The 15697-nt window shown below is 39.9% G+C and overlaps 1 protein-coding gene across 2 annotated transcripts in view; it reads left to right on the plus strand.

Annotated features, from left to right (window-relative positions):
• Nell2 (neural EGFL like 2) overlaps positions 1-15697 on the plus strand; it is a 367564-nt gene that overhangs the window by 349053 nt on the left and 2814 nt on the right. For both annotated transcript variants that reach the window (XM_008826521.3, XM_008826515.1), the window contains exons 18-20: positions 8014-8207; positions 9217-9393; positions 11435-11659. In XM_008826521.3, the coding sequence (XP_008824743.1) occupies positions 8014-8207; positions 9217-9393; positions 11435-11659 (596 nt within the window). The remainder of the gene's footprint in view (positions 1-8013; positions 8208-9216; positions 9394-11434; positions 11660-15697) is intronic.

Consider the following 15697-nt stretch of genomic DNA (forward strand, 5'->3'; position numbering starts at 1 on the left):
TCATAAAATCATCCTATCTTTAACATCCAGCAGGTTAACTAATCTCACTGTTTCTGGTTCGGCATACATATATTCAAAATAGATCCCAATCTGACCCCTCATCAGCTCTCTTGTTACCACAGAGGTCTAAGGTCCTTTATATCTGGCCCACTGCTGCAGCCTCCAGACTAGCCTCTCTACTTCTGCCGCAGAGCTGCTTTGTATAACACCTGGAGGGATGGAAGGATCCCCATAAGACTGAATCTGAGCATGTTACTCCTCTGTTCACACTCCCGTAGCTTTTATCTGAGTACAACCCAGCTCTGATCATAGTTCATAAGGGCCTATGTGATGTACGTGTTTGACTTTCTTGCCATTTTTTCATACAGACCAGATAGATTCCTTTGTATGTGTTCGTCCCTTTGCATGAGCGTCCCCTGCCGCACTTCATCCCCCGGTTGTGCTAGGTCTTTCCCTTAGTTCTGATTTCCTCTCAGACGGCTTCTCTGAGAGTTTCAGTGTGAAAGAACCTCCCACTTCCAACACTCTAGTCATGTGCCCTGCTTCACTTTTCTTCCTATAAATAATAAATCCCCCCAGAAAGCATAGTACATGCTCATTTGTTTGCTTGCTCATTTTAATAAACTATGTTTAATAATCTATGTTAGATGTGAGCTCCAGAGGTCACAGGTTCTATTTGCTTCTCAGCAACTATGTCTCTGGTCATAGAACCATGTCAGGCATGTGGTTGATGATAAATTTATTTGCCTAGAGAAAATAACTGAGATGAAGAATAAGTAGATGGGCAATGTGATGGTTAGTGTTAACTGACAACCCGATAAAATGAGACACTTGGGAGAGAGGCTGCTGGGCATGCCTGTGGGGTGGTATCTTGAGTAGGCTGAGGTAGGGAGGCCTGCCCACTGTGGGTGACATCACTGCCCTGGGCTGGGGTCCTGGACTCTATGAAGGAGAAGGTGAGATGGCACAGGCATTCACCTCCCTTCTTTTTGACTATGACGTGACCCTCATGTCCTGCTGCTGTGACTACCCAGGTGTGATGGACTGTAACCCAGACTGTGAGTGAGATAAACTTTTCTCCATCCATTGATTTGCCTTTGTCAGGGTACTTTGTCACAACAAAAGGAAAGGAAACTAAGATAGACAGGTAAGTACAGATAGAATCTTTTCATTAGAAGTTTATTAGCATATAATCTATATTAGAATAAGGTAGGAGTACAAAATATAGTGTAGCTAAATATTTAGTTTATTAAAAATTGACATATAGTAGTGTTTAGAATAAAACATGAGCACATTCTTGATTTCAGAAAGCAATTGCACATTAAATTAAACATAATAGACATAAGATAGCAAACAACAGAATCAGATACACAGAAAAAGCTTTTCAAGGAAATTCCACAAACACAGAAACTTTTATTTAAGAAAATATTATTCAGAAGATGATCCTGCTATTATCTACCAGTGGAACATGTACCAATTATTAGAGAAATATACTACTCTGTCAAAGACAGAGGACTCTGAAGAAGCCTTTCAAAGGAACTACCCTATGTTAGTTAAGAAAAGAGAAGTGTTTACATTCATTTACTGCTATTTTAAGTGATTTGTAGAATTGTAATATTAATATTTATAAAGATTCAGTTTTCAGAGAATGATTGTATCAGTCAAAGTGCAATTTAAAAAGCATTTCAGGTTGTAGAATGCCACAGCAGCATATTTACCACCACTCTGATGTTTAGCACTCATGCCCAAGGATGTAAAGAATTATACGGACTCACTACTTTTTGGCTGTGATTATATCTCCCATGTATATACTTATCATTCAGACAAACCTTGTGCTGTTTTCCTCATCCATTTCTCTCAGTGGTTAAGGTGCTTCACCCCAGCTAACACACTGTGTCCAAACCAATACTATCATTTCTCTTGGGCCAAAAATTTGATAATTTGGGACACAATCCAGTACTATTCCACATATGTGAATTTTATATTCCTTCCTATATTCTCTCCTTTAATTTATAAATAATCCTCAAACTTGGTGAAGATTATTTTTGAACTTTTGACACCAAAACAACAATACTATCTTTTAAATATTGTGTTCAGGCCAAATATCACCAATTATTTACCTAAATCAAGAAAAAGGCACAAAGGAAAGGAATCGGGTCAACCCAACAGGTAAATATTGCACATATGGACAGTTCCATCAGGTATTTTGCCAGCACATGCTGCATCCAAATATGAAGGCCCTATGGTCAGTGCCCTCAGCCCATAGAAGAGAAAAAGGTTGTCATGTGAGAGGAAGCTGTGAGTTCTTAACATATGAGAGAACCGTGAGACAAGGTAAGAGTGATTTAGAAAATCATCTCATTGTAAGAACAGAACTCAGATGCTGGGCTATGAGCAAACATGGAGCAGTCTCTTAGCCTGCATTGAGAAATCCCCCTCATACTGCTGCAAGTTTGTTCCAGGACTCTGTTGAGCATAGCATTGTTATTAGTAATTAGCATTATTATAGTGCTGAAATAGCTAGACGGTATCATCCAAGGAAGATGTTTACATGGCCTCATATCAAATTTGAACTTGATGCTGATGGACTGTTTTTGAGAGGGGGAATAATGAAAGCATATGTGAACCATGTCCATGTTTGGGCCCAGTCTTGTTTCTTGCCAGACCTGTGTGTTTGGACTAGACCACTTCACCTAGAAGCCAAGAGCAAATCGAGCCCAATGCACCTCACACTGAACGCTGAACGCTGTCTGTTTCCATCCCTGCCCCTCTCCTCTCCAGGGAGTGCCCTTTATTTCTCTATATAACATCAACCAAATTGTCCAAGACAGAGATATTCTTGACTCATCCGGTCTCTGATCGTCAAGGCCAGTAAATCAGTCATGCTGATTCATTGGCAACCCTTTCTGTACACTCTCCACTATGACTTTGGCTGAAAACCAAAACCTTGTATCCTGACTGGTTGGTTTTCATTTGGGCATCTATATCTTCTTGACTGTGATCGTGGTAAAGTTGTGCAACATTGGTAGGCCTGTCTCCTCATCTATGAAAGCAGGACTTCTGTGTACCTTCAAAGGCTGTTTTAAGGATCAAATGTGTCACTACCCGGAAAATACTGGAATATCCTACGCAGCAACTATCTCACGAGTCTGCTTTTCCTGTCTATTCATTCCTTGCCTGGATTACACAAAATCTATTCACTGATCTCCTGGCTTCAAATTCTAATCTGATCAAATCCCTTTTCCAAAATGAAGCCAAAGGAAACTTTCTAAAGTGAAAATATAGCATTTTATTGTCTTGATAATAAAGTTCAATTTTTTATGATCACCTTTCTCAGGGCCCAAGTAGAGCTCTTCAGCTGTGTGGCTGTCTCTCTGCCCTCTCACTGGACACTCCCTGCATATCAGTGTTTCCATTCTTCGACATATCTGAGCGTTATGCCTCCAAACACACTCTTGTTTGAAAATACTCTATACTACACTTTACCTCCTTCTCACATAGCTAAATATATTCACAGTGCGGTTTTTATAGCTAGGAAGTGTATAGGAGAGTAGTAAGCTGTGCCAAATGCTGCTGCTAGATCAAGTTAGACGAGAACTGAGATTGATCGATGGATTTTTCTTTAATAATTACTCAGTAAAGGAATTATTAATGTTTATAAAGCTGAAATTATATGTATTATAGCAGATTTTCAAAGTAGAGTAAGCATAAAATCTTTTACATCTAAAAAATGAATTTCAAAATTCAGTGCCATAATTCAATTAGTGATTGTGAAATCTAGTTTAGATAACATGTAGAAAAGGCAATTGGTTCAAACTAAACCCAGTCCCCTTACAGAGGGAGGTCATAAGTGGTCTATCAAAAGGCCCTGCCTGGATTCTTCTCCAGGCAAAGTAATTACATGTCAACCATCACCATGAACAGCCTTGAGCTCTGTATCTTTATTATAAATATATTTCATCAGAGAATACATATTCTCCCTGTGCTGAGCATGTCTTGTCTTTTGCTACAAGCTCAAGGACTCTTCCCGGCTTTAAAAGGAAAAGTGCATTACCTGGTGGTCGAACATTTTTTTAACATCAAGCACAATGAAATGATTACAGGAAGTTCAGCCATTGCCATTAGTAGAAGAACATCATTTTTCATTGCTAAGATTTTTATTGAGTGGCCATTTCATATAATACATCTTAATCAAATTTAGACCCCTCCCAACCCTGATAACACCAATTTCAGGTATTCTGTCATACATATCAAGTCCTATCTGATCAAACATTTCTATCTAGGTATCCCTCAGTGCGAGCTCATTCACTGGAATCTAGTCAGCCTATATAGAATCACTGCCTTGAATGATTGCTGTGGGGTGAAGGAGAGTGGATGTTCTTTAATGGAATGCATCTTTACAGTGGCTGTTAAAAAGGTTTATCTAGTAAAAGGTTTCTGTAGAATTTGTAGTCAAAGAGCTCAACTTATTACAATTACTATTTTATGTTTACTATAATTCCTAACTCTAAGAATATTAAATAAAGACAAAGACCAGCACATCAAATGTACCCTATTATTATTCTGAAGAAACCAAATGTAGAACTAATTTGTAAAATTTCATTTTTATTGCCACAGAAAATAGTAACAAGGGGGCTGGAGAGATGGCTCAGTGGTTAAGAACACTGGTTGTTCTTGAAGAAGACCCGGGTTCGAATCCCAGCACCCACATGACAGCTATCAACTGTCTGTAACTCCAGTCCCAGGAGATCTGGCACCCTCTTCTGACCTCTACGAGCATTGCATGACACAGGTGCACTTACCTACATGCAGGCAATACACACATACACATAAAATAAAAAAAAAATAAATAAAATTTTAAAAAAGAAAATAGTAACTAATCTAAAAACATGTAAGCACATGCTACTTGTTTTTTTTTTAATTTTTAAAAATGATTTATTTAATAACAACATACTTAGAAGAAGCATATCATTACAACACAATTGACATATTCAATAACGTTTTCCTGAGGTAGGATGCATCTCTTTCAAATTTGGCTGTAAATTTTTAGGTTTACAGTTGAATTATTACAGTTATACAATATTGTACTCAGTATAAACCCTATAAGACATAAATTAAATGATGTTTTAACCTTTAAAAAGATCTCCATTTCATTATTATAATACACAGTTTCATATAGAAAAATTCTTTTTCAATGCAATTGACATTGGATGTTTGCACATGCATTTCTAATCTCTATATACATGACTATCACTGGTCACAGTCGCCCACCTTCTGAGCTCCTCGGCATCTGAGCATGAATACAAACTCGTCAGATAGACAGCCTTCCTCTCCCACTAGAGGCTCCATACTCTGCCATCCCTGTCACTGTCCACTATGTTGTCAGCACCCTCATCCATTCCCCCTGTCTGCCCTTCTGGTAAATCTAGTCAGCCAGAGGTCCCTGTTCCAGGAGGGTCAGCTGTTCCTCATCTACGGCAATCCATTGTCAGTATTCCTTTGGATAGAATTGGGGTCTGCTGTTCATTTTTCCTGTAGTATGTTGGGTTACTGTCTGGAAGAGCCTTTATCTATCCTAGCCAACAACTCGACTGAAGGTATCGCCTGTCTGGCTTTGTTGTTTGTCGAGTAACTTTTAGTTATGTGTATGTATGCTCTTATGATATTATGTTGGCCCCTTTAATCTTTGGTTATACTTCCCTTTTGGGTGTTTAAGGACATACAATTGGACCAGATAAACTGATTTGTTTTTACTCTTGAGGTCGTTAGAGGATTTGTTCCTCAGGGGTCCCATGGGGTTGGGAGGAGCCCCTGGCTCCTTTCTTTTACCAGCTCCATCCATGTGAGGATAAGTCAAAGGTCCTGCTCGACCATTGTTGGCTCCTCTTGGAAGCATGGAGGAAATGATTCCTCCGTGTTGACCCTCCTCTTTATAGACTGGACACTGGCTCAAGTCCATCTGGTGGGGTCTCCTCAGCTTCCTTGATCAAGAGGCCAGATGACCCACCACCATTACAGGACATTTTGCGCGATGCTCATAGTCCCTGGGAACTTATCGACCCAGGAGGGCAAGGAGCAAAAAGTGTCCTTTGAATCCCTCTGACCCAATTAGTATAGATCTCAAGGTATGTCTGTTAAACATCCAAGAAGGTTAGTTCCACCATTCTAGCATTTTTAATTACTGTGTGTCTTGCAGATAAATCTTGGGTAATGACCAGTTGGTCTCAAATAAACCTTATCTAGAGATATTTTTCTTGATCTTTTATGTATAATTTGTCAGTAGATTGTAGGAATAATATGGTTCCCTCTGGTTTTCGTGACTAGCTAGGCATTGTTTCTCTCTTGTATCGTCTCCCCCCTCTATCATGGTTTTCCCACTTAAGGTGCCTGCACTTCCCCCCCTTTCTTCCTTACTAATACCCTTGCTCCCATAATCCTACCTCTGTTGAACTGTTTCTTTCTCCTTATCCCCTAGGTTCCTCTAAAAACATGTAAGCACATGCTACTTGTTTTTAAAGTGTTTTGTGTGCTAATAGTTCTCTTTTCCAGCGTAGTCCGTAGTCACAAAGCATTACCCTTGACAAGGCCAGACTGAGGCTCACTGTAGTCAAAACATTTTCAGCCATTATCCTAATGCATCACTTTTTTGGGTATGGGAACTAATAAAAATCCAGGTAAATAGAGAGAAATACATAGTGTGGCTTATTTTCAGAATTTTAGTATGTAAGAGTTTCAATGTGGTCAAGATGTAATCTTGTCCAGTCCAAGTCTTAAATTAATATCGAAATCAAAACACTTAAAAAAGATACTAAACGAAGTCTTTCAGTGCAATCATGTGCTTCTTAAAGAAAGCAGTGTGCTGACAGTTCCGGACCAGGGCCAGCCAGCTGCCTATTTCCCTCCAGGTCTGGGGGGAGGGGAGAGAGGTGGGGCATGGGTGGGTGAGGGAGCTAAATTTAAGAACTGCTGTTGTATGAAGTGTACAAAAGCTCAATTAAAAAACTTTTTTAAGGAAACAATGCAAAGAGAATATTTTTAAATTCAAAAAGATACTAAACTGCGGTCAAAAGTAGTGCCAGGCTTTCCTTGTTAAAAGCATCCATTCCGTCGTCTCTCTCACCTGCTTCTCCTGCCGTGATTGCTTTCTGACCTTTACTTAGAGGAAACAGATGAAATGGGAAATAACCGCTTACTGCCACTCATATAATCTCTCTGAAATGTATTTTGACTTGTGACCTTTAAATTATGGGGTAAATAGAATGAATCACATCTCCTCTTATGGGCCTGATCTGTGGGTCAAGATATGCTTGCTTTTTATCTGTATGAAAATTCTTTAGGCTGCTATTGCCGAGGAATAGGTGAGGTCAGTGATGAATGGGCATTCCAATTGAGTCAGGCAGGGACGGATCCCAAAGGAAAGTTAAGAAGGAATGGCATCTTTGTGAGACAGATGGTAATTGCTGATGGTCACTTGCCCTTTGTAGCATGTAGAAGGGTCCAAGGGCATTGTCAGCACACCTGGATGGGGAGGAGAGAGCACCTGAGCAGAATGCTGGAAACAGCTGGGGTGGTGGCAAGGGCCATGAAGACAGGGTTTGAAATTGAATAAAATGCCTCAGGCTCCCCCGACATTTCTTCCCGCTAAAAGGGATGTTCTGTAAATACCAGTGTAACACTGGGGATAATGTCCCCCCAATAACACATCAGATCACGTTTAGAATTTCTAAACTGTTTCCATTCAATAAATTGAATCATATTCTTTCAAAGATATTAATGTTTCACAAATCCTAACGGTATTTACAAAGATGTAAAAGTTAAAATTCTAGACAAGATTATCTGAATTTTTTACATCAAAGTTTGATGATATTTTCCTGTGAAACCCTCATATTGGTCACAGTGCCTTCGTCAGCATTCAATAGGAAGTGTGTGTGGATAAAAGTGGGAAACAGCTTGCCTGACTGCTTTGAAAGCAAGCACATCCTACATCATTTCATGCTGTTTTTCTGGCTCTAGATATTGATGAGTGCGGGACCGGGAGGCACAGCTGTGCCAACGACACTATTTGCTTCAACTTGGATGGTGGCTATGACTGTCGATGTCCCCATGGGAAGAACTGCACGGGGGACTGCATCCATGATGGGAAAGTGAAGCACAGTGGTCAGATCTGGGTGCTGGAAAACGACCGATGCTCTGTGTGCTCCTGTCAGGTCCGTCTGCATAAAACATCCTCATTGGGTTCTAATTTGCAGACATTTTAAGTGTACAGATTAATGAGTTTTGACGAGCACACACATCCGTTTAACCAACAGCACAGTTAATGTAAGAGAGCTTATTCATTAACCCAAATGTTGCCAGGTACTTTATCAGCTAATTTCTAGAGCCTCACATAAGTGAACTCGTACAGAACATATTCTCTGGGTCTGGGTTCTTTTTCTTTTTTTTTTTCCTCAGTATTACATTTTTCCAGAATCATTTATATTGTTACATGTATCTGTTCGGTTTCATTGCTGAACAACAGCCCCAGTACCATATTTCAACAGCCTGGTTATCTACTTACACATTGATAACATTTTATTACTATATTAGTTTTCTTAGTTATGATACTACATTTGAACGAATGATGAGCCTTCAACTCAAGAATGAAAAGTGTCTATAGGCTAAATTTTAGTTTTAGGCACATGTTCTGTTGTTTACTCCGGCAATAATAGAGATATACACTGTGGTTAAATGAATGATATTATGTACAAGACACTCAACTGTTATGAACAAAATTGATATTTGTACAAAAACACAATGCCTGACTATTCCAGCAATTGAGCAGTTTGTGAGATTTATTAACTAGCTACCAAGTACTATAATAGCACATCTTGCTTTCACATGAAATAAAATGTAATTAGTAACCGCATTCCTATATAATAATCAAATACATGAATATTGATGCCTACACTTAAGCATCCATGTGGACTAGATGGTAGCTGTCTCTTGTATGCTGGTCAGTTTCTGGACATTTTCTTTCTTGTCAGATCATTTAAGGAGGCGAATGAGGAGGAGAGTAGAAGTCTTGCAGCTTGGCCCACTGCTGTCAGTTTCAAGGTGGAATTGCAAAGGCGCATTACTGCCTTGAGTCCGCAGTTCCAGCCATCACACTCTCCAAACGACATTGGTACTCTGAGACACTGAGAGGCTTGCTAATGCTCTGTCCCCCTTCTAACACAGAATGGATTCGTCATGTGTCGACGGATGGTCTGTGACTGTGAGAACCCCACAGTTGACCTTTTCTGCTGCCCTGAATGTGACCCAAGGCTCAGCAGCCAATGCCTGCATCAAAATGGGGAAACTGTGTACAACAGTGGCGACACCTGGACCCAGACCTGCCAGCAGTGCCGCTGCTTGGTAAGCTCAGCCGCATGTGATGGAGGGAAAGCTTGAGCCTCAATCTAAACAAGAAGAACCCCCACCACCACCCCCAGCACCAAGTTCCTGACCACAGTACTGACAGTTAAAAAAATGAAGCCTGGATGGGATAATGGAGAGATGCACCCAAGAAGGAGTACTCTCAGGTGACACAGTGCTGTGTGCTGTGGGTCCTTTCTACAAGAGTAACACCTCTTTTGGGAGGATTTCTATAACCAAAGCTAAGATAGCCTCCTACTTCCCTGTGCCATCCATCTTGTGCTCAGCATTAAGAATAACACAATGCATTCATGAAAGAAAAAAAAATCATTCTTTTTTCAAGCAAAAGGTTGTTAACCAATCTTTATCACACTTTAAAAGGAAAACAAAAATAACTTTTGGACTGGGAAGATGGCTTAGTAGTTTAAGCACTTGCCCTAAAAGCTTGAGAATCAGAGTTCAGATTCCTAGAACCCAAGTAAATGCTGTGTGGGCATGGTGCCTGCCTGTAATTCCAGCCTTGGAAGATGAAGGTAGGGGATCCCTAGAGCGAGCTGGCTAGCAATGCTAACCATATCAGTAGGCTCTGGATTTGCTGACAAACCATGCTTCAATGAATAAGGTAGACAAGCAATCAAGGGTGATTCCTGACATCAACCTTGAGCCTCCACAGGCACAATTTATCTATTTCCACTCACATGCATCCACATGCATGCAAAACATGCACACCACACAACACACATTCATGATTGGAAAAAAGAAAAAGAAACTTTTTATAAGATTATTCCTGTCCATGCTGTTTTGCACACACTGTCAATAGGTGATAAATACATATTATAATTGGATTTTAGTATGTATTTGTGAAGCTTTTCCTGTAAATGGTGGGTAAGAGGAAATTAAGATCTGATAAAGAAAACACCAACTCTTTTCAGTTGACTAAATTTATTGCTTCTTCCTAATTATATAAATGAAAGGGAAACTTGCTATATGAATTTCCGTAGCAGAAAGTTTCACAGGAAAGGTTACTTTGTAAAAAGTATTTGATTTTATTATTTTTATGTGTATATATGTATTGCCTGCATGTAGGTAAGTGCACCTGTGTCATGCAATGCCCACGGAGGACAGAAGAGGCTGTCGGATCCCCTGGAACTGGAGTTTCGGACAGCTGTTAGCTGCCATGTGGGTGCTGGGATTCAAACATAGGTCTTCTGCAAGAACAGCCAGTGTTCTTAACTGCTGAGCCATCTCTCCAGCCCCATGGGAAAGTTACTTTCAAAGTTACAGCCCGTTTCCTTTCTACCTGTATAAAGATATTTTTAAGGCAATGCTTTGTGCTTGCTATCTTTTTATTCTTTCAACTAAAAATTAAAAAAAAAAAAATCAATTGCGAGAGCAAGGTCAGTTCTGTGTCCGAAGCTGCTTTCATCTCTCAGCCTGAGGTTTAAAATTATGAAGAAAATAACAAACAGGTGGGAACTATGATTTTAAAATGGTCCAATTCACACAATTTTGTCATGTGAAATAGAACAAAATCAGGTTTTCGTTTTGTCTTTGTTTTGTTGGCAGCGGTGTGCTTAAAGTCCTTTCACTGAAAAATGTATAAATTGGTAAAGAAACTGTCAAATTCTGTTCATATTTCATTCCAGTTTTACAAATGGACAAAAGTTTATGAGCAAGGAATAAAGGAAAAGTTAGCAGGAGAAGCAAGAATGGAAAGGACACCTCCAGATCAAAGACTTGCATAAAAACCTTCCCGCATGTCTCCTTGCCCAGGGAAGCACTGAGCCAAGCGTGTTTTATTGTTTAAGGGAGGTGGTTGCTGCTTTTGTTTTAGTGTTATTCTTGTTTACTCCTTGAAGACTGTTCAGAAATCTGTTGCAATAGAGATTTCATCACTGAACGTGGCTTCCGTAGCTTCTCTTTGAGATTTGTGCTTTGAAGATCCATGTATCAAGCTGTCTCTCCTTCCCTTCCCTGCCTCCTTCCCTTCCTTTTTGATGCCCCACTTCCTTCTGTTTCACTACCTCTGTTTTTCTTGCAGCAAGGGGAAGTTGACTGCTGGCCCCTGCCTTGCCCAGAAGTTGAGTGTGAATTTAGTGTCCTCCCGGAGAACGAGTGCTGTCCACGTTGTGTCACTGACCCCTGCCAAGCTGACACCATCCGTAATGACATCACCAAAACTTGCTTGGATGAGATGAATGTGGTTCGTTTCACTGGGTCTTCTTGGATCAAGCATGGCACTGAGTGTACTCTCTGCCAGTGCAAGGTGAGGTACTCAAGTGCCAGGAGTGAGCACTTTGCCAGCTGTGCCCAGGGCTCAGAGATGTTTTACCAGGCTCTTTTCTCATTCTTTGTGTCCTTCAGGCAGAGGTGGGAGGGAGGAGTGCCACTTGGTTTTGTTGGTGCCATACTGACTGCCTGTGCATCTGTGATGGGTCTTCAGGAAGAAGAAGCTTGTGTGCACTGCAGCCAGAGTGTTCAGTAGATACAACTTTGTCCTAATGCAGGTAGCCGCACGTGTCTCTAGACAAGACAGAAACACCACATTTCATGTTTCTCCTTTCATGATGGAAAACAATATTATCTCATTGATTTTTATCTAGTTCTTTTATGAATTCTATAAAATATATTGACAAAGTAGATATATTACATTTTCTAAAGTGAAAATCAATCCGGCAGAAATGGACATGTTTCTTGGTTGTTGTGGTCAGTTATACTAAATTGAAAACTTTAAGGTCTGCTATTTACTATATTTTATTCCTACAGTTGGTGAAAATCATTATAAAGATTTTTCACTTTATTCTCCTAGGAAAATAGAACATTAAGGCTTCTATTTCAGTGACTGCACATGATACCCGTGATGTGGGCAGAATAGATACAGTTCACAGTAGCCAAGTTGAAAACACATTCACTTGATTATTATTCCTATAAAATTCAATTTAATTTAGTCACCTTTATACTTCATAGTCCTAATTTGGAGGTTAACACTAAATAAATAACATCTAGTCTTATCAAGGATAAAAAATAAAATTAAGCTCTCACCTTTGCCCATCTGTATCTGCGGCAGGTTTAAGTGAGCATTTTCATTTTATCTTATTTCCATGGAGCACTGTCATTCATACTTACCTAGTAAAAATTCTTACTAGAGAGGCCTGATTAACAGGACAAAGAAATATAAAACACTTTAAACTTTGAGTTATCTTTTATATCTCTTTCAAACCCAAATTTCTAGCTTTCAATGAACACACTGTCATTCAAGCAAGTTTTTCAATGAACATTCGCTGCTGTTTTCTGAAAGTGCACTAGCACATTTGAAAGTAACTGCTAGCACAAGTCACTAATAATGCATAAGCAGTGTGACTTTATGTTTGGTGTGTGTATATTTACCACAAAGATCTTAAAATTACAGCACTGGTGTCCAGCAGGCAGATGCCTCACCGGCATGTAATTACCACATTGACCCTGATCCTCTTACACCCTTGAACTGTTAGACTGTGGTTCTGCACATTGACAACAAAAACGTATACCAGGTGGTAGGATGAAAAGTCCACCAAGCAGAGCTTTTCTACAGGAAACCTTGATGCTTCCGAGGTGCTTATTGTTGTTGTTCAATACCTTATAAACATTACGCTATGCTTTTGATTCTTGGTAAGAATGTGTGCCAGAAAGTATTTGGTATTGAAATTATATATTCTTCTGAGATAATGTTTCTTAGACATTATTATTTGATACCACTTGCTTTATTAAACATAGATTATAGCACAATAATTTTTAGCAGATTCACCCACAATACTGTTTTTATTATGTCTCTTCTGTGCCATTTAAAAAACGATGTTCTTGTAAAGGAAATTTTAGATACACACTGGAAGTGAGTAGCTAAGGTTCTTCACAGTTTATTGCTTTCAGACACTGGTTTTCAGACCTCGCCCCCCTACCCTGCTCTGAGTTGTTCGTTTTAGTTAGTAAATATATACCAACAAAGTCGAAAGCATTCTAACTTCAATGCTTTTTACAACATTCTTTGTACTTCAATAACATTGGAATTAACACTAAACTCAACTCAGTCGTGTAAGTATTGTGTAGGTATTGTGCTGACACCAGGGTATAATGTTACATGAACACAGCCAACCACTCCTTGAAGCAAGCGTGTAACAGCGTATTGTCTGCTACAGGGCTGTTTAATGCAAATTAAATAACAAAGTTCAGTTACCTCATCACACTACCAAACTTCAGTTGTTCAATGAACTTATGGCTTCTGGCTATCATATTAGATGGCATATGTAGACATTTTTTTTTCCCTTTGAAATAGGGTTTCACATATCCCAAGCTGGTTTCCAGTTTGCTTTGTGACAGAGAGGATGACCTTGAGCTCCTGATTCTTCTGCCTCCTACGTGGTGTTGGAATTCTTGGGTTTCATGTATGCTAAACAAGCACTGTACCAACTCTAAGACATGTAAACAGCATTTCTGTCATGGCAGAATGTTGTGGTGGACAGAGCTGCCATAGAGGTTGGGAATGCAGTCTGAGAAATCACACTACCTGAAGTCAAAGAGTGGTCAACCAGGATGATTATGTGATATCAAGGCACTTCCCTTCATTTCTTTGAGACCCCATTTACTCACTTACCAATGGAAATGATGGAGTGTAGTAGTAGCTTCCTGAAAGGGTTGGTGTAAGGATTAAGTCAGAGGACTCATGGCAGATTCATACGATGGCCAGCACTTTCAGGAAAAGTACCAAATACATGTTGTCTGTTATTATGTGAAGTAAGTAGGCATTCATAGAGTCACCCCAAAAGAAAGTCGATACTACAACTCTGATGGACACTGTCATGGAGATCTAAGGAAAGGTGACTTAGCCATCGCTGGAACTTTTATGTTGTCTGTTATTATGTGAAGTAAGTAGGCATTCATAGAGTCACCCCAAAAGAAAGTCGATACTACAACTCTGATGGACACTGTCATGGAGATCTAAGGAAAGGCGACTTAGCCATCGCTGGAACTTTATTTTGTACACAGCATGTTGCCCCTTTCCCTTGTCTCTTTTCAGACTACCTTTGGTTTTTAGCAGTTGTATTATGGTATACTTAGGTCTATGTGTGTGTGTGTGTGAGTGTAAGTGTGTGTACGTGTGTGTGTGTGTGTGCGCACGCACGCGCGCGCGTGTGTTGGCTGAGATTTTTTAGACTTCTTCCTCTCCCTGCTAGTCTTCTGGGACTGCAATTTCACACGTGTTCTGACATACCCTAAGGTAAAGTGCTGTTGCATTTCTGCTCTTCTGTTCTGTGGACTGGATCGTTTCTCTGTCCTCTCTCTGAAGTTCCTGGCTCTGTCCTGCAATTTATCCTCTTTGCAATCCACACAGTGAATTTTTCACTTCAGCTAATATACACTTTATTCTTGAATTTCCATGTAATCTGTTTTATATTTTGATTTTTCTATTTGCCCTCTATCATATTTTGATCACTGTTTTTTGTTTGTTTGTTTATTTGTTTTGGGACAAGGTCTCCCTAAAGCTCCAGCTGGCCTGGAACTCTTATGTAGACCAGGCTGGCCTCCTGAGACTCTAGCCTCTTCCTCCCAAGTGTTTAGATTAAAGGCATGTACCACCACACTCAGTTTCTGGTCACCATTTAAAGACCATCTTTGGATATATTTTCCATAGATACTTTCTAGTCTTCACCTGTTACTTCTGAATCATCTTGGAATCATTTTTCATTCAGTACATCTTTTCTGACTAGAGTGACACGTTGTTTTTCTTCGTATATCTATTACTTTTTACAATATACAGAATTTCGTGTAGATCTTGTCTGTGAAACATCTATTGGAGTCCTCTGAAGACTTCTCATTCTAGCTGTCAGTTAATGGACAGTCACTTCACACTTGTGGATCTTGTCTTCGTACCTGTTAGGTGGGTCTGCTCCAATTTTCTTTCAGGTCTAGAGTGAACTTAGTAAGTTTAAGATAATATTTTACTTCTAATCATGGTCCTTTGAAACTTTTAATGACATTTTGAATTGTTACCCACCCTTTCTGTCTTGACAGGGCACAGACTTTAAACAGTGCCCCACCATAGCAGCTGAAATCCCTCCTCAGATCTTCCAGCATTCCAACTGGAATCTGATCAGCCCTTTATTCTCTTGTGTGATTAAAAACCCAAGCAGCCGGGTGTGGTGGCGCACTCCTGTAGTCCCAGCACTTGGAAGGGAGAGGCAGGAGGATCTCTGTGAGTTCAAGGCCAGCCTGGTCTACATAGTGAGTTCCAGGACAGCTGGGGCTACAGGGAGACCCTGCTTCAAAAAGA

This window comes from Nannospalax galili, unplaced genomic scaffold, assembly GCF_000622305.1.
Source record: "Nannospalax galili isolate Female #2095 unplaced genomic scaffold, S.galili_v1.0 scaffold232, whole genome shotgun sequence".
Lineage (NCBI taxonomy): Eukaryota > Metazoa > Chordata > Mammalia > Rodentia > Spalacidae > Nannospalax > Nannospalax galili.